The 20,561-nt window shown below is 40.4% G+C and overlaps 1 protein-coding gene across 7 annotated transcripts in view; it reads left to right on the top strand.

The window, feature by feature from the left end:
• tenm4 (teneurin transmembrane protein 4) overlaps nt 1-20,561 on the top strand; it is a 158,938-nt gene that overhangs the window by 119,362 nt on the left and 19,015 nt on the right. For 5 of the 7 annotated variants that reach the window (XM_067595260.1, XM_067595262.1, XM_067595264.1 and 2 more), the window contains 9 exons: nt 99-360; nt 1,781-2,048; nt 2,143-2,286; nt 4,889-5,138; nt 5,553-5,573; nt 9,171-9,403; nt 10,263-10,417; nt 13,741-14,618; nt 19,746-19,918. In XM_067595260.1, coding sequence (XP_067451361.1) covers nt 99-360; nt 1,781-2,048; nt 2,143-2,286; nt 4,889-5,138; nt 5,553-5,573; nt 9,171-9,403; nt 10,263-10,417; nt 13,741-14,618; nt 19,746-19,918 — 2,384 coding nt within the window. The remainder of the gene's footprint in view (nt 1-98; nt 361-1,780; nt 2,049-2,142; nt 2,287-4,888; nt 5,139-5,552; nt 5,574-9,170; nt 9,404-10,262; nt 10,418-13,740; nt 14,619-19,745; nt 19,919-20,561) is intronic. The other 2 variants (XM_067595261.1, XM_067595263.1) reach the window with 1 other exon arrangement.

Here is a 20,561-nt window from a genome sequence, read left to right on the forward strand (position 1 = left end):
TGCACAGTATTTATTTGAAAAATATAGAATTCATCATTCATTCACTGTATGTGAATCAACATTCATCCTCTCTGACATTTTTCACATCTGTGTTTCAGTTTTGACTTGGTGACCAATGGGGGCATAGCCATAGCCCTGCACTTTGAGCGCGCTCCATTTATCACCCAGGAGCATACTCTGTGGTTGCCATGGGGACGCTTCTTTGTCATGGATACCATCGTCATGCGGCATGAGGAGAATGACATCCCTAGCTGTGACCTGAGCAGCTTTACCAGGCCAAGCCCCGTGGTGTCCCCAGCTCCGCTCACTGCATTTGCTGGCTCCTGCACCGAAAGGGGGACCGTCGTACCTGAAATCCAGGTGACTACTCTACAGCCACCCTCGGGTTGTGATATATGTTGGTCTCCCCTCCAAATGATTCATGCCACACATCTGAGAGACTCTGAAGATTATTCATCAAGTACAAGTGTAATAGTAACTCTGGCTCATGGCAGTGCTGTGATTTTATCTCTCTAGTGTAATTGGTCCAAGGAACATGGGCGATTTACAATGTGTATTGTACTGTCTTGCCTGCAGAAGTGATGATGATTACCTCGCGCACAGAAAACAGCCTGGACGTTTTTAATTTCTCCTGGACTGTAGTTTCCTAGGTTAAGCTTACAAGTAGCACTGGAAAATATTTGTATTTATATTTCATACATATGTTTTGATTTCTGTCCATGCATGTGTTGGTGCAAACACACGTTTGCATTGGCTTTTGTGTGCAGCTGAATGTGTGGCTACTGTATGTCTAACAGGCATCTCTGTGCCCTTCTCTAATTACTTTGTCTCCCAGTTTACCTCATAAGATTTATGGCATATCAGTGAATTTAGTGTGCAGTCGAGTCTATTTATAGTAGCCCTGTCTTTGCTATTCCTTGAGCTGTGAGAGCACCATACTGGGACATCATCCAATTTACACTTCTAAAGTCCTCATTCTGATCAATTAACCAGGCATTTCTACACTGTGAACATTTAAAAAGAAACACATAATAATTGGCGTGTCCTCTGACCAGTGTTGCTTTGGGTAGCTGGTTTAATTGTTCCACTACATCTTGTACCGTACTGTGGACAAAGGGGATGAGAAATGACTTAATTAGAGCAGAGAGGAGTTGGTCAACCAAACCAGTGCTGTTGACCCTTGAACCCAAAACTGAACATACAATGTCTGTGCTCCTGACCTACTGTTATATCATCAAGAGGTTACAGGTCTGACCTCAGTGGAAATTTCCCAAGGCCACAACGTTGCCTCTTACTAAAACAACTTTTATTACTCTATATATTATCGTACTATGCATGCTCTGAGTCCAAGGACACTCCTGTGATGCCATTGTCATATGGATTGCAGGAAAGACTGTTGTCCTAATGAAGGACTAGCTATTATTAAATCAATTATGAAAACTACTCACTGCAGTACATAATGAAGAAATCCTTCATTGGATTCCCTGTAATGCTGGAGTATAATTGTCCTCTTATTGATGTTTCTAATCTCCCCTTGGGTCCATATATTTGGTTGGAGGCAAGACTATGAATAGTATGTGACAAACACTGTAGTGGTCACTGACCAAAGGAATGACATATTGATAATCAGTGAGAAACAGAGGTTATGTGGAGGCATGTTATCAATCCTAACTTAAACTTTGAAGAAAATAGATTTTTATGCAGTTTAATATTTACAGTTCCTTCCAGCTAGCTCCAGAATGTATGTTTGCTTTTGATAAGCTTTGTTTTTTGTCCATAGTCTCTGCAGGAGGAAGTGCCTATACCAGGGACTGATATGAAACTTGGCTATTTAAGCAGCAGGACCCCAGGTTACAAGTCAATACTGAGGGTTACCCTCACCCATTCCACAATCCCTTTCAACCTGATGAAGGTTCACCTCATGGTGGCTGTTGAAGGCAGGCTGTTCAGAAAGTGGTTTCCTGCATCCCCCAACCTCTCGTATGACTTTGTGTGGGACAAGGCTGACGTCTACAGCCAGAAGGTCTATGGCTTGTCTGAAGCTTTTGGTAAGTGATGAAGTACATATTTTTGTTTTGATTTTTTTTATCCAGAACACATGTGGTTCACTAATGCTAGTTTTATCTTTGCTTCTTTCCCCAGTATCTGTGGGTTTTGAGTATGAGTCATGTCCAGACCTTATTCTATGGGAGAAGAGGACTGCTGTTCTACAGGGCTACGAAACCACTGCCTCCAAACTGGGCGGATGGACAATAGACAAGCATCATGCTTTAAATATCCAGAGTGGTGAGTCAACTTGTAATCCCTTTTTAAATTTCCTTTTCTCATACACTCATACACTTACACCTACTCACAAGATCATTTTATACCACAAAAAATTTCAGTTTAATACATAATAAATTTGATTGTTGCATTGTAAACACACATATATATATATATGTAATATGTAATATGTACATATTAAAAATGTAAACAGAATTATTTTATTTAATTTCCATTGGAGCATCTCATTTAACTGGCAGTTTAATTCCACTGGTTTTATGGCAACTCAGTAATAGACTTTTTGACTTGGGCACATTTTGTGATGTAAGTCATAAGTTTCCCAGTACATATCGCATTTTACAAATATCATTCTGAATGAGCCCAAGAGTACAGATAAGTACCACTATGTCAACCCACTACCTCAGATGATGCTTTTAGTGTGACATTGAATTGTCCTTCCAGTCTGCAACATTTTGAGGCTTTTTCAATACACCAATGTCATGTAGCCTCAGATAGATCTGACTTTTTTATTACATCTGTCCATTTTTAGATGAAGGGGGGTCAATTTTCTTATTGCCAGCAAATTACTCCTGAAAGGCAGGAGTGGGAATGAAGAGAAAAAAAACTTTCAGCAGCACCTGTCCAAAGCTAGGCTTCGCAGTCTGTTTGTGTCTGGAAGGGCTCATCAGAGGAGATGAGGCATACTTCTATGAAAAGTGCTCAGGAAGGTGGCACTTTGATCTGTCACACTAAACCTGCTGAGTCTGAAAGTGCTGTCCGGAGGAGGGAGAGAGTTACTACTTGCCCCCTCCCTACCCTCTCCACCTTCACTGCCAGTTCTTCCGCCCCATCCCCCAGCCTTTTGGCATCTCCATGTCTTGTTCATGCCCAGCATTTTTAGAATCATCCCTAATTTAATTGCTGTCAGTCTGCTATTCCCAGCAGCAGCAGTCCCTAAGATTAAATCACGTCCCAGGAAGGGATGCTTGGCTGATCTTTTCTGATAGACCAAATGTTGTGCTGCTCAAAGAACTCAGGTCACCAAGTATCATCAGAAACAGAAAAACTACAGCAGACATGCAGATGTTGGATTTCAAATATGATTACATTGATTGGGCTGCAGGAACATCTTTACATTTACATATTTGAGTATTTTCCAAGAGTATATTGGCAATGAAAAATAGTGTGCATGTGCGTGTGGGTGTGCATCTTAATGCCTGTACATAACACTGTATGTACACATGGGGCTCTATTTTTGTTCGTGCACAAGGCTGGTGGAGGTAAGGCCATTTGTAATCGGGGCAAGTCAATTTTTTGTGATTGTGCCTGTGTTGTAATTTTCTAGCTCCAAGAGATTCTTCTTGTGCCAAGGGCTTTTTGGTCCCCATTTTGGCGTGAAATTGAGCCTGTGTTTCCATCTGTTAAGACCACCTCTTATTGCAAACACATGCGCACGGAGCAATTTTCATGGCTTCAGTTGGTGCACATACTGACCCTTTCACAATCCCATCAGCTTCTTATCTCTGTTTTGACTTTTGTGTCTTCCATTTTCACATAAAAATGTCAGCTAATATACATTTCAAACTGCAATAAGCAATTTTGGACCACTGTTCAAGATCATTGGAATAGTCTCAGCTTACCAGGTTCCTACTGGGTAAAATGCTAGTGCACAGTTGCCTACTTAACCATCCAACAGAAATAGAGCAATATGAGCATCCCATTTGAATCCTTTTGCTTACCAGCTATTAACTGCATTACATATTATTACACACACCTCAAACAACATGGGTATCTTAATTACTCAATAAAATATTCTGACATGGAGTTTGCCAACATATTTATTGAGCCTACCAGTCTTAACTGCTATTCTGTACAGATTCAAAGTTTGTATACACATTACTGGCTCTAGGAGGTGTCATGAGCTCCCTCAAAAATTCAGCAACATTTTTTATTTCAGCAAAACTCCAAACACTATTCCTTCTGAATAATCAAATAATAATTTCTGTTTTGTAAACAGGATTAATTGGGAGCAGTTAGCTAATGCATAAATGTAAACCGCATAAACAATTTGAAGTGGTGGAATTATTATATACATGTAAACATATCTAATATAAGTAATTGGGTGCAACCTTTTTAATCACTGTGGTAAAAAAAGTACAGTCAACAGGCACTGATAATGGTAATACATTTTATTTTTTTAACTAATAACTGCATGAATATTCATGTAAAGTAGGTTGTGGACATCAGTAGACATGGACAGGAATTATAAGGTGTCCTAAACAGTAAATTTAACATGAAACAAGGCATCATCTGCCCTCAGTAACACATTTTTGGTGCTGTATAGTCATTACTGGGCTGCTGTGTAATTATTTGTTTATTTCTAAAAGTTTTTTTGTTTTTTTGGGGAGAAGATGGCCTGGACCCTTCTCAGTTCATTAGGAAACACTGCTGCTTTCAAAGAGGATTAAAGAAGCTCATTTAACTGCCTGTTGTTTAAGCCCACCTCTGGTTACCAGGATTGCAAGAATTAACCACAATAACCATTAATATAGCCTAGAGTCCTCAAACTCTCCTAAACCAAAACAGGTTGCAGGTGTTATTTGTTTCTTTACTGTGTCCTCATCAGGTATTCTTCACATGGGCAATGGGGAGAACGTCTTCATCTCCCAGCAGCCTCCAGTAATCGGCAGTGTGATGGGGAACGGGCGCAGGCGCAGCATCTCCTGCCCCAGCTGTAATGGCCTTGCTGACGGAAATAAGCTGCTGGCCCCTGTGGCTCTGGCCTGTGGCTCAGATGGAAGTCTGTACGTGGGCGATTTCAACTATGTGAGGAGGATTTTCACCACAGGGAATGTCACCAGCGTCCTGGAGCTCAGGTAACCATGGAGTAACCTACCAATACTCACTCAGGACTATGAGCTCAGATGGGCCTGTACACAGGTCATAAACCAAGGAGGTCGATTGAGATAGACAGAAATGCCCTAAAGGCCCAGGATTGATGGTCCTGCCTCTCTCATTCACCTGTATCAGCTGGAGTTTGGCCCTGATAGGGCCTGAAGAGGAGGTAATGGGGTCTTAACAGAAGACATTCCAGGAAAAGATTAATTTCTTTGTTAATATCAGCACAGACAGGTTCGAGTAGATAATAAAGTAAATTTTTTGTTGCTTATTCTCTTTCAATTAATTCCGTCTACTAACAACTGTTTTTAAATTCTATCCTCTAACAACTAACATTTCCTCTTCTCTCTCCTCCTCTCTCACCTTCTGCTGCTTTTGGCATACACTGACAGAAATAAAGACTTCAGGCATAGGTAAGCTGTACGGTATTTGCTTAGATTAATATAGGTACAGTCCATATACTTGATTTTGAAGTGAACTTTTGAGCCTATTTCAGACTTGCACTTGAAAGCAAAAGGAAGATCATATCTTGAAATACTGGCTGTCTGTTTAATTTTTATCTTCCCAAAGCTGTAGATTTAATGGTTTATTAACTGTGTGTCCTAGGCTCACTTAATCTCTGGATTTATTGCCTTGACAGTATGTTTGAATCTGTATGTGTGATTGCAAATTCTGTCTGAAAAGAAAGCAGCTGATTGTTTGCTCAGTAGATGCTGCACTTTTCCTCAGGGTTGATATCAGGAGTCAAATGACATTGTCCAATATACTACAAATGATATTATTACCTTAAACTATTAAATCAACTATTATTATTCTTTGCAATATATTCATTTAATTAAAAATGGTTGTGGAATTGCCATCTGTCAAGGAATCTAAACATTTCAAAGTCAGATATAGAACATTGTATTGCCAGTTTATTGGGTACACCTGACTACTGTACATCCATTGCTATCCAATATAACAATATTGTGGGAAATCCAACCTTTTTGAAGTGTGTATAATTTTCAGTTTTGTGTTAGAGAAGTGTTATTTCAATTCTACAGACGTTTGGGGACTGTAGTTTACGATGCTTTGTATGTATTGCATATATTGAATAGTAATAGGTGCTTTAATTATTTATCTTAACACCTTTCCATATTATAAAAGTTTGACAGAACTGCATACTACAGTCTCAAAAATGACCACATAATTTACTCACGTAGTCACATCTTTCTTACAATGTTAGGAGAAACACTGAATGTGATAAGTTTCATAAATGTTGGATGCACATAGATAAATAAAGTGCCTAATAAACCGTATATATTTTATCAGTGGCTAAAGATACAAAGATCACATTTTCCATGGCAGGTGGTGGCCAGGGAAATCTCTTTGTGCTGTCTTTAGATACCATGTCTCATGCATTGGGCCATTGATTGATTTTCTATCAGAGGGTCATGACTTCAGCCGGGGAACATGTGGTCAAACAGAGAATGAAAAGCCAAGTCATTCTGGTCACTGACCCCTACAGCCAGAATGTCCACATTAACAAAACACTCAGAAGCTCTCTACTGCCTTTTCTGTCTCTCTACAAGAATCTTTTACCAGTATTTATGTCTCAAATATCTTTGTGCAAATCAAAAATTACCAAAACTGTTAGGACAGTCCTGTACGCTAACACACACAGCCAAATACACACATGCACACACACACATGCGTTTGCCAGGGCAAGCCTAACGTGAAAGCTCTGTATCTCTGGTCTCAGTACTCCAAACACATCTGCATATTAAAAAGGAGATTTATTCAGGAAAACACAGCATGTGTCAGTATAAAACGGGTGGCTGCCTCCTGTTCATGTGTGAGCTAGCGATAGGACTGGGAGGTGGGTGATCTCACTGCAATGTTCATTGACCCCCTTCTAAGGATGTCCCCCATCCACTATAGCCAAGCTCCCTCCATTACCGCGCCAGCATGCAGCAAAATCCAATTATCTTCTACAAACTAGATGTTGTCAGTGAATATAGATGGAGTATATGGCCATAGCTCAAGGTCAGGGAATAACACCTCATAGTTTCAAACACTAAGGGAGACCAACAGTGTTCTACATGCAACTGGGAGCTGATAAGGTATCTGCTGATTGCACATGGCAGATAGAATGCAAAGTAGAGCAGTTATTGAGGGTTGCTACTGACCTACTCCACGACAGCAGTCATTTTTCTAAGCCACTCGGATGTACCTGGAATGTTCTGTAGACCAACATATCAGTCAACTTGGTCAGTGGGCTGATTGTGACATGTGCGCCTGGGGTTTGCTGCAGTGTCCTGTCATCACTGATTCATTGAAGGTCAATTGTCATTTAAAATTATGTACAGGAGTTGACAATTCCACAGACCCACTGGTCTTTCTTGTTGTTGTATTATAAAAATATAAGCTTTGGCACTGTCACGCCAACCATAAGCCCTAAAAGAACCCTGAAGGTTATTGTTGAGATTCTGTCTTAATCCACTTTGAATGACACCCTGCTGACAGGTTTCTCCATAATGCTTATCAGGTCTGGCAGAACTGTGATGTATCCTGCCCTGATAACTCTGGTCATCTTTAAGGTGACACTAGCCGCTACATTGCTAAACTGGTTATGATTTGCTTGTGTTTCTCCAACACTCAAAAACCCCAATGATATTCAATTTACAATGATTCAATTCAACTGCAAAAAGTAGCAAATGATCCCATTTGAAAACCTGGAACCCGTAAATGTTTTGCATTTTTGCTTGGATTACTCGATTTAAAAATAAATTGTCAAAAGTGTTTTTGTTAAATTTTCTAAAGATCAATCAGTCAACTAATAGAACTGGTTGAAAGGGATTACCTGGGGCACCTAAAGAGAAAAGGCATCTGGTCCAAATACTATGCATGTTATTTATGAGATCAAAGAAAAGCCAGTCAAATCTGCAGTTTCAAAATCAGTTCTGCCTATAGTCTTTAGCATTCATTAGTGTGAAGTACCATTGGGTGCAGATGCTCTGCCATGCTGCCTTGCTTTGATTTTTAGTAATGTGTTCATTATAAGCAGGAGCAGAGTTTTTTATGGAAACCATCCTCTCTTCCACTTGATTGGTACTTCTATAGGTTCATCTACAGTCATCTTTGTTTTCTGATACTTTTCCTGAATGGAGTATGCCATAAGATTGTATGTATCCCACCACAGCAGGATTGGTTATATTTGGTTCTATTGTCTGTCTGTCAGGTTGAGCAACCTCCTGTGGATATGAATGATTACTTTGTTGACTGGGTTGGGAATTTAATAAGATATTTTTCTATGCTGGAATCTCTGCCTGATGAATGCATAATGTGTTTAGATTGTTGTTTCAGCTATGCATTTGTGTTTCTCAAAAAATGTCCCAAGGGAAACAGGAAACGTACTTTGTTTGTAGTTCTTCTAGCAATAACCATGCTACTACTATAGACTCTGTGGTTTTTTATAATGTTGTTTTCAGATGATATCACACAGAATTCATGGGTCAGGGATGGGGTAGTAATTAGGATTTCTGTCAAAAGATCCAATGTACCCCAATGACTAAATCCCTCTACACCCTTGTTTCCCTTTGTCTTGCCAGCGCTGTATTCCCTTCAGCTCTACTATTGTTTCAATTATTTGAAAGAAACTAGAGATCACTATCTCAACATATGCAGTATTTTCATATACTGTATGTCTACTGTGTATATGTCTACACACAAATGGAGTTTCCACTCTCTTTTGACAGCGGGGAATTCTAACTAAGCTGACTGTATTGTACATGAGTTCTAAGCTCCACCATTATGTCATGTTTAATTTCATTCTGTTTTTCCATGTTTAATCTCATTCTATTTTTCTTTTTCCATGTCCTTGGTTTAAACTGTAATTTTGTCCAATTGACTCTCTAAATGGCTTTTGAATCCATGTTAATTGTATTACACAATGTTTCTTATTGAAACCACTGTAGCCCTTCCAGCTTTATTGACTTGGGCTTCTTACTCTTTTTTTTCCCCTCTCTCAGCAACAGCCCTGCTCATAAGTACTACCTGGCCACCAGTGCAGTGAACGGTGCTGTGTACCTCTCGGACACCAGCAGCAGGAAGGTGTTTAAGGTGAAATCCTTGAATGTTGTGAAAGATGTAGCCAAGAATCTGGAGCTGATAGCAGGCACTGGTGACCAGTGTCTCCCATATGACGACACTCGCTGCGGGGATGGAGGAAAGGCTGTTGAGGCCACTCTCACTAACCCTAGAGGTACATGGATGTTATTATAACCAATGTAGTGTGTAGTTTTTCAAATCAGTTGAGGATAATGTTTCCTCTTTTCTCTCATAAAAACCAATTCATCTTTTCAAGTAGACTAGATTGCTGGATAGTTGAAATACAGTAGTCCCATAGGCTAGATCAATACTCTTCAGTTCTCACACATAATCTTCTCTTCTCTTGCCTCTCTCACTAACTACATATAGCTCACCAGTGTTATTTTAAAACTGAATTTATTTCTCGAAGCACGCCTTCCCATGTGTTTATTTGGTGTCTTCTTTTTCTTGTTGCTTCCATATTTGGATAATGCATTAGTCATTAGATCACATGCTTGCTTTTTGTCCTCCACTGGGATGGCATTGTGATTCATATGTGCTGAAATAAGACTCAAGCCCCACTGAAATGTGTATGTATAGTTCAGGTTTACATAGAAAACAGAAATTTTGCTCCATCTGCTGTAGACTTGACGTTACAAGCTGCTGAAATATTGTGTCAGACCCTGAGGTAATACAGAAATACAGAGGTGTGAATAGCTTAGCTAAGGTTAGTTTTCTTCGCTTTATTGTTGTCTGAGGTAGAGAGAGCAAGAAACAAAAGAGACAAATGAGAACTGCATTGATGGAACACTCCTCATCCCTTTAAATGTTTCTGTTGTTGTCCATTATTGATTAAAAATCAGTCCTAGCAGTTTTCAGTTTTCATTGCTGTGATTAGTCATACATTTTCATTGCAGTGAATAGTCCTTAATTGTTATTTAGTGGTGTCCTGTCATCACATTAAGTCACAGATAAACAAAATAATTAATGGCTATTTTCCCTCTCCTGTCCATTGGGTTACTTTTTATCTACAGGCATTACGGTGGATAAGTACGGTGTAATCTTCTTTGTGGATGGGACCATGATTCGCAGGATTGATCAGAATGGAATCATCTCTACTCTTCTGGGATTCAATGACCTGACCTCTGCCCGACCTCTCAGCTGCGATGCTGTGATGGACATCTCTCAGGTATGACCTCTCTGACCTGCGCAGCTGGCGTGTGATTTTCTGTCTCTCAACCTATACCAGTCTCCTTGACTGACCCCGGTCTCCAGGATGCTTACATCTCTATGTAAGCTCTTGGTTCTGTATCTTCCTAGCCTGGATTCATGGGCATTCAGTTTAGTTTTGATCTACATATTGGCTGAATGATGCCAGTTTTTAGATTCGCAGGATTTGCAAAGGATAGTAAGGTAAAGGAAGGCAGTTAGAGCCTACAGGCATTGCACACTACCAGTTTGAATACTGTTCACATAAACCCACATCAGTAAAATCTTTGTACCTATTTCCACCGATGACGGAAATAGTTCCATTCAGATCTATCACCTGCAGAAACTGCTTAAACCTGAGGTGGCACTGTAGTCCTGGGAGCTTCCATGCCTGTGTCAGCCACACAGCTGAAATGCTGAGAGCCGTTGACCTATAGCTGTAGGGGGATGACGAGGATGACCTATAACCTCACGGGCTCTCGATTCGCACACACATGTTCACTGATGCACGCAAACACATGTACATATACACACACACATACATACCCGACCGCTACACCAGACATATCCCCCAGGCAAGGGCACTTCACTGAGGTCACATCACTCTCTAACTCAACGGCCTCCCTTTGGATGTGACAAGAAAGACTTTTTGCATACTCTGCCAGACTTTATATGGCTGTTTTTCCCCACGTTACAATTTTCAGCCCAAGATGTTAGGGGTTGTTTTGCCATACTTGCCATGGCCAGTAATCCAATAAAATGCAATTATGTACTGTGAGTGTGTGTGTGTGTGTGTTGTGTGCTGTCTACAGTATCTATAATTGTTATGGTTTTACTCCCATAAAAAGAGCATTTCTGGGCTTAAATGATAAAATGTGGTTGATGTGTAAGTCCTGCTCCATGTGCATGCACTAGTTTGTTTCTTGTCCCATTGTGTTTGTTATTGAATATGATTAGCAAAAAGGTCCTGAGGGGACCTCAGATGCCAGTAGAGAGAAGCTTTCTGTGTATGTGAAATGATGTATTCAGAGGAGGGAGCAAAGCCTCCAGCTGCCCATTTCCAGCCCCAGGGGAACTCCATTGCCCTCATGACCCCCGCTTACTGCTGCTCTCCCCCTAAAACACACACACACAGAAACACAAGAGCCTATAGATGCTCACCATCCCAGCTCCACAGCAGCGAGGACACAGGCAGACTGACTGCAGCTCCACAACGATGACAAATCGCACAAGCACTGCCAGAGACACTCAGACAGTAAAAAGCATCCATTAAAAATTCATCCAGGGCACATAGCTTCCTACTTCAAGCACTCCCCAACCCCTCACTTAGGACCAGAGTTTCTCTGGAGAAGGCTCATCTCAGCGGTCATTACTTTGCTGTTCCTCACCTGTTTCAGGCAAAATATCATGTCAAATGTCTCTCTCTTCTCTGATGAGGTCATTGATATCTTGCCATGCCATCTGTGCAGGGAGCGTACTACAGAAAATTTCACTCTTAATTTGATATGCAGCTCCGTAACCTTTCTTTCTTTTAACTTTTTATTACCATGCAAAAGGACACGATTTTGACCTCGTTCAAGAATCTTTTAATTTGTTTATACCAAGGTCTTACGTCCTTGCTGTTTCAGAAATATGTTCCATTTTCTGTTTAAAGTCTTGAAAATCTTCTCTGCATCCCCTGCTGAGTTCAAACTTAAATAGAGGGAAACCATGTCTTAAAACAAGATCACTTGAACATATTTCAAGGGTGTTAGCAGCTTCAGAAAGCTTTATCAAGGCTCTGACTGTGACATTCAATTCAAATCTGAGAGGGACTTCAAATAATGACATATTACTCTTCTTCAGACAGGCATCATGCTGGTATGAGGAAAGAGTGAAGAGATTGCTAATGGAAAATGTCATTACAGTTCTAATACAAGTTCAAATAAATATAAAAATAGTTTTGTGTCGTGTTGGTGCAAATCCATGGCTCGCTTCTTCGACTGATGAGCGCATTTTGGGTTTTTTGCTGGTGGTGGCTCTGTCAGACAGGCACCACTGACAGCTGCCCCGCTGTATAAAGGGGAGGGTATGATCGGGTTACAGCATATGGGACAGCAGCTCGGGAAATATCCCCTCATCATTCAGAGTGGCGTGAAAACCTCCTTACAGGCAGCTCCCTCGAGCCACTCCACACTCTGGCTCATGAAATATTTAACCACCAGTGTTGACAAGAAATAGGTTTTAAGAAATTGAAAGTCTCCCCTTCATTTCCCCAGTAAATGCATTTTCTGCTCACTGAAAGACGACATGTATCCACTGCCAGTCCCCTGTTTGTTGTATGTAGCCAAAGATATGCCTTATTATATAAACCACCTCCGTTTTGTGGGGGATGATGGGAGGTTCATGGGATGTGAGCTGTGTGTGACGCTCAGATTTGTTTTTCAATCAAAGGTGTGCAGCAAAATAATAAGAAAATAAGAAAATACATGCAAAGGGCAGAGACTTTGTAGATACATACACAGCCTCACACTTCTAGTGGGTCATAAGTGATGATTGGGAGGGATTATTTTTGTATGAGTCTATATATTTTTCAGTTTTTTTAGGAAAATCCTGCACAGTATACCTTTTAATATTATGTGTCTAAGAGATCCCCCTGGGATCATAAGTGAGAGGGGGTGAGGGGAAACTGGTAAATTGGATGAATCCAATCATTCCAATTTGTAAAAAGCCTGATACATTGTTAGCAGAACAATAAGTCATAATTTAGGAGGCCAGAGGCAGGCTAGGCTTTCATTTTGTAAGTGTGCTCCGGTTTCTTTTCAAGGACTTATGCAATCTGTCGTCATTACAAAATTAATAACCCAAAGCAAGGAAAACACTGACTCGGAAAAGGTGAAGGCTGCAGAAGCCCAGTCCTTACGTGTCCGCAGCTCTCATGATCAATTGCAGTGCGCTTTTTTGCAGTTAATCTGATCATTTGAATTATCTCTCCTCGTTCTGCCTTTCCTCAACACTATTGTTATTATCTTTGATCTTATAAATCATGTTTTTGTGTTTTCACTTTTAACGCTACACCAGCTGCTATTTTCCTCCTTATCAGATAATAAATCGTTTAAAAATATGTGTTTCCTCCCAGCGTAAGCTATGAGATAGTCCAGCTTTTTTTCACAGCAGCCTATCTTTTTTGTAAGTGGTTTTCAATGATTCTTCCCTTGAGGGATTGTTTCCCTCTGATAAAGTGGAAAATTTGTGGATCAATAAGAGTTTGGTTTGTTTTTTGTGACCTGAAGCTGATATTTTTGGTGTGTTTTTCCCTCTTAGGTGCGTCTTGAGTGGCCCACAGACCTGGCAGTGAGTCCCATGGACAACTCCCTGTATGTCCTGGACAACAACGTAGTACTCCAGATCTCAGAAAATCACCAAGTCCGTATTGTAGCTGGCCGGCCCATGCACTGCCAAGTGCCTGGAATTGACCATTTCCTCATGAGCAAAGTGGCCATCCATGCCACCCTGGAGTCTGCCAATGCCCTAGCTGTGTCCCATAATGGCATTTTGTACATCGCTGAGTCAGATGAAAAGAAAATAAACAGAGTACGACAGGTGTCCACCAATGGAGAGATCTCTCTGGTTGCAGGGGCACCTAGCGGCTGTGACTGCAAGAATGATGCTAACTGTGATTGTTACTCTGGAGATGAAGGCTATGCCAAGGATGCTAAGCTGAATGCACCCTCTTCCTTGGCAGTGTGCCCAGATGGAGAGCTTTATATTGCGGATCTGGGCAACATTCGTATCCGCTATGTGCGTAAAAACAAGCCCTATCTGAATCCCCTCAGCATGTATGAGGTATCCTCTCCCATTAATGATGAACTCTATCTATTTGACTCCAACGGCAGCCACATTTTCACTCAAAGTCTGACTACAGGAGACCACCTCTACAATCTGACCTACACAGGAGCAGGAGATCTGAGCAGCATTACTGATAAGAACAAAAACATAGTGACCATCAGACGAGACACCACAGGAATGCCTCTGTGGCTGATGGTTCCTGATGGACAGACATTCTGGTTCACCATTGGTACCAACAATGCCCTAAAATCTGTCGCTGCTCAGGGTCAAGAACAGGCTGTAATGACCTACCATGGAAGCTCAGGACTTCTAGCAACTAAGACGAATGAAAATGGATGGACAACCTTCTATGAGTAAGTAATATTAAAAGAGTATTCCACTGATAAAGCATTGCACTCCCATAACATTGTGTGATTAGCAATGGACAGTTAAAAAAAGGATAGAAATTGATGTGGCAGAACTAGAGATTGTCTTTTTTATTCCACACATTCTTCTTCCTTGTCAAAACCTGGCGGCTATATTACACACAATGGAACTCGACGATTTACAGTTCAGTCAGAGATTCAGGTATTTTATGCTAGTATCTGCTAATGCAGCCTTGAGCCGCTAGCTTCAAGCAGATATCAGGATATCAGCAGGCTATGCAGGTCTGGTTACCTTACTCCACATACTCAGATGTTTTTAATTTTCAAACTTAGTCTTGCAGTCTTCAGCTCCAACAGATGTTGTGTCCAGTGAAATCACTTAAGACAATTTATCAGACTTCCCTCAGGAACCACAAAAAGGCCTTATACAGCTTTTTTCACATGCAGTATCACTCCCCAAGACCTGTAAACAGAATTTGATGTGTAAAATTGGCTGAGTTCCCCTTTCAGAAACATTTGCAAAACACCTCTTGTATTCTATGCAATATGTATAATTATAATTCTTAAACAGAGTCTGTCTGTCTGATGCTGTCTGTGCCAGTTGAGCTGATTATAGATTACTGCTTCACCCCAAAGAGCAACTAAATAGATCTGTTAAATCTCTTAAATCCAGTACACAGTTTGCACAAAGTAATTTCTGGAATAGCTGAACTGGAAGCTATTTATTTGCCAAATGCTATGGTGCTTTAGTGAGTGAATGTTAAGGGCATTATGAGAGTTCAAGAGCTCTTTGACATCTGAGTTTGGTATTTTGGCATATGATCTACCTTCTTATGTCTCGATGTCTATGTCACTCAGAATACAAGACCTGTGGAAGTATGGGTATAATCCTATTTGCTGTTATCATACCAAATAGGATTACTGGATGATATGTTACTCATCTGCACCCTTGCTTGTAGTGACAGACTACAGACCATTGCATGTTTGGAGTCGTTTACTACAGGAACAACATATATCTGCTGGCAAGCTCATTTTACCCGTAGGACTGTGACAAGGCTTGGCAATATAAGCATAATAGAATAGCCAGAGGTGGTAATTGATTCAGGCAAACCACACATTGTGAGGAAACAATTGAAAACACTCCCACATGCTGCAGCATTTGAGCTTAGGATTTCATGTTCTTGTGACTTCTATGAAGCAATCTGTCCCTTAGCTTAATATACTGTACCAAGGGATATTGTGCTAACTGGAAGTCATTCCAAAAAGTGTGATTAAGCAGATTGGCTGGTCAGACATCTGTTATACCTCGCTGGAGGAATATAACACTGACACATAATCAGATGCTCTGATTTATCTGATCAGACATTTATCACCTGTTTTTGATTTGGTTGTCATCTGAGATGGTTGTACTGAAAAAAACAATGCAGTGAAAATGGCACTACTGCAGCCATGCAGAGGGATTTCTCAAGGTAGGGTGAATTGCCCACGGCTTCAACGAATCCTGTGGGTGGTTTGAATTCTGAATTATCTCTCTTTGACTTTCTGTAAAATGGCAGCTGTCATTATTAGGTTTGAGAATACTCTTCCCTATTATGTAATGAAAAGACAGAGATAGTATAGCGTCAGTGACACAAAGGGCTTTTGTAAGATGAAATACAAACAATGGAACTATGCTTCCGAACACATAAAATAAGTGTGGCATCTTCAAGATGTTGACATTACACATTTATTTTTTCATAACAGTTACTTGTTTCAAGGCTGAAACAAGATTGTATCTTTGTATCTATTGTATAACTGGGTTTTTGGAGTAACCAATTTCTGTATTTGCACATTTGATTACACAAAAACTTACCCTGGTTTTGTAAAAATCAAATATAACAATTAAGCTAATCTAAAAGAAGTAAGGGTCTGGAGGTGTTCCAGGCACGTCCAATTGCCAGAACGCGCTGGAGGGACTACATATCTCTTTTGGCCTGGGAACGCCTTGGGATCCCCCAGGAGGAGCTGGAGGGCGTCGCCGGGGTGAAGGCTGTCTGGGATTTCTTACTCAGTCAGATGGCACCGTGACCCAGTCCTGTATAAGCGGCAGAAAATGAATGGATGGATAGATGGATGGATTAAAGAGATAAGAATACTGTGAAATGTGCAAAAAGTATTCTAGAAGTGGGTAATTCTTTACTAGCACATCCATCAGCTTGAGAGAGACAATGTGTGCAAACATATAAAATAATCAAATTGATGTTCAGTGAACACCAAGGCGATGTAGTTGTTATTGATGTAGATGTAGATGAAGTATGAAAATACACATTTGTTTAAGCCTGCAATACATAAATAGCCAGATGCCAGTTTCCTACCATTTATCGTGGCATGTTAAAGATACATTGTTACCTACTAACACAACAAAATGCAAATGAGTGGGCAGTTTGGACTTGTTAATTTCCTCTTAAAACATGCATGTCGACAGAGTGTACAAATTACTGTCTGTCTGTTTTTAAAACGTGATTATATATTTGGACATACACTAAGGATACAATTAAGAAAAGCAATTGTTCCGTTTCCAGTTTCTCATTTGCAAATTAAACAACTTCATGTTTACCTGCAAGCAAGTCAGATCATCGATGTTTCATTTAAACCCAATAACGAGTGTTCGTTTTTCTTGAATAATTAGCTTTGAAGGTCACTTCACCACCTGAGGGTCCAAACCATAATTTGCTACCATCAGAATTGAAAAGGAATCTCCATTTATCTCTGTTCACCAAAATGCACTGCTAAACATTTTAACCATATTAATTAATGTGTACTGGAGAACAAAAGACATTTGCTACACAGCCTTTCTGTTGTAACCCGTGGCAACCTCAACTGCTCCGACATTTACTGTATAGGCAGATGCTCTGCTGACCTCCTAATGTTTTTGTTGTAATGATAAGTGCTTACGCTTAAGGGTTACTGTAAATCTATTAAATCATGTAGCATTCCGAAGGATGCCTAATTGTTCTCTAAGCCTCCAATTAATAGAGCAGGAAGGCTTTTCTGTATAGTAACAAATGTGTTTTAGCCACTGGGTTCAAGCAACTGTTCTCAAGTTGATTTAATACATCAATAATAACAGCTAAATCATGTAAAACAACTGTTAATGAACTTAAAGCAATCACTTTGCTGTTGCCCTTATGTTATTGTCTTCACAGTCATCAGTCAGATGTGTTCTGAAATTCTCAGGCAGCAAGAGGAAGTGATAATATGAGAATAATTCAGAAGACTACTGAGATTAAAGATTAGGTATGCTGGAAGGGACACTGATATGAAGTGTCCAGCCTATTATTGGGCCCCAGCGTGAAAGGTCATAGAGCTAGCATGTGACACAGAGGTGATGCAATCTGAATAGACTTGTGGCCATCCAGGGGGGGAAAGCAGTCCTTTCCTTCTGCTGAGCACCCTTCCCCCAAATACCCCTCTTGTTCAGGGAAAGCAAGCTAATAGACAGCTGAGTTGAAGCAGGCCAGAGCCATTAGAGCTCAGTGTTGAAGCCCGAGGAATGGCTTTAGCTCAAGGCCCTAATTGAGACAGAGAGAGTCTGGGTCAGTGATCAAGCTGGGGCATGCAACGTTGCTGTAGAATGAGACTTCTGTCTTGTCTTGGACTCCTTTGTGCAGAGGTGAAGGCAAACAGGAACACTGTCCTTGCCTAATGAATTGAACAGTTAAAAGTGGTACAGTGCAGATAAGGTGGTAGCGGTAGAATGTGCTTTCCCTGCAAAAACTTTGAATCTATGATTAACACAGATAAAATGTGAGTAGTATCAAAAGAAATCAAATGCTTTAGATATAAATTACTCTGCTATTTAGTATTTCCTGAAGTAGAATACTTGGGATGAAATGCATCTATGAATCTCAGTCCCTAGTACAGTTGAGATCAGATAACATTTATCTCTTGGAGATGATTCCTCTCCCTCTCTTCTTTTCCATATTGGATATTTGAGATGGCAGCACAGAGGAAATATCCGTAAACCAGCACCCGGCATCTCATTTATTAGAGGCTTTATTATGGCAGGCAGCAACACCGAAGAGGGCTTTCCAATCTGTATTCAGTGTGCAGATAAAAGTCTTCTTTCTAAGTAATGTACCGTTCACTCACTCCCATTCTGGAACACTGGCAATCTGAAAGATTTCAAATTGTTCTATGCTGATGTGCTCTCAGAGCGAAATGAAACAATCTGGCCACTCATGTTCCTGTATGTGATGAACTGACTGATTTGTAGGCTAGAGAGATGCTGCATCTCTCCAAGGAGTCGCACCTCAGTGCTCCTATTTCATAGACTGTATAATGAGATTAGGTGATAACACTAATCTTTTAAGCTAATAAGCAGTTTTCCAAATGGGAAAAGGTGTGTGCTCTCACACCTTGGCCGTGACAGTTTTTCCTTGTAAATAGCTGAGTTTTGTTTTGAGTTTGGTTTTTTTTTTGTTTTTTTTCTATTGCATGATTTCCTTCTCTGAAAGTTACTCACAAACTGAATGGCATTTATATTAATGGACACTCACATCCTATTTGAAGAGTTAGAAAAGTCCAAACTTGGTGAACTTGTTCGTGCACCCGCTTTATATTCATAAAAAGCAAATTGCAGCAGACATTGCATACTTTTTAGAAGTTGTGTTGATTGTATTTCAGTGATTAAAGCTGATAGGTTTGAGTTTTATTACCTCAGGCTGCCAACATTGATGGATTTGCTGCTGTGTTTACTGCCAGTGTTGACACATTTCCACAATTTGTGATACCAAGAGGGAAATATCGGACTCTAACAAAAACTCCCAATTCCTACTTGTAATTACCACTAGAACAATTTATCCTAGACAATAACTCATATTCACAGTAAATCCAAGATGACAGAGTAACTCATTAGTCACATTTATGTGGCTACATGCATTTATGCATACCTGACCTGCATTTATAATTGTATGATTCCTTCCTTGTGATTTAACAAATCTCAACAAGACTCAGTCATTTTTTTATGCCTCAGCACTGTTTATGATTCTGGTGTGGTGAAACTGTTTATACACAGTTTCAGATGACATGCCCCTCTTTGCCTTCTTTGGCTCACATCAATGTGTTTCTTTGTAGGTATGACAGTTATGGGCGTCTGACTAACGTCACTTACCCCACGGGCCGAGTGAGCAGCTACCGTACAGATGCCGACAGCTCAGTCCGTATCCAGACAGAGGGCTCCAACAAAGAGGATATCACCGTCACCACCAACCTGTCAGCCTCTGGCACCTTCTACACACTCATGCAGGGTGAGTGTCTTATAGCTCACTAGTGGAGCAGGTGATTTTTAAGGTATTTTTTTGTCCATGAAAGTGCCAAAACCTCAAGTTCACTTCATCAACAAAACCTTTCTGTTTCTGGTATTATTTTAGTTATGATCAGATACTCGAAATATCCTAAAGTGGTTCTTCCTGCACTGTATTATGCACACTTATTTGATTGGGTATGTAATTTGTAGAAGGGATTCTTAAATATTTTGATATGACCTCGCCTCAGGGATTTCCATATGTACAGATTTTTGCTGCCAATGTACCATTCGAATGCCTGTGTATTGTACATGTACAATACCAAGTGTGAAAGTTAAACAAGATTAGAATCCCCACTTTATCATGGTTAAGGGTTTTGTATGCTCCTAGCTCCGTGGGTCCCCTAAGACCAATTGGTGTTAGGTAGGGAAGCAGACAATACTAATGCAGGGCCATCACTATATGGGCTAACCAACAGTTTTAAGTGGGACTATTTAGAATGATGTATGTGGATTATTCAGAACAACCAGAACTTCGTTTCTGGACATAAATATAGGTGCTGAATTTTTTAAATGTCATTTTTCAGCGCTTTGAACTGTACAGACACCTCCATTTTACTGAGACGGAGGCTGAGGTTTCAGGGGCA

This window comes from Thunnus thynnus, chromosome 7, assembly GCF_963924715.1.
Source record: "Thunnus thynnus chromosome 7, fThuThy2.1, whole genome shotgun sequence".
NCBI lineage: Eukaryota > Metazoa > Chordata > Actinopteri > Scombriformes > Scombridae > Thunnus > Thunnus thynnus.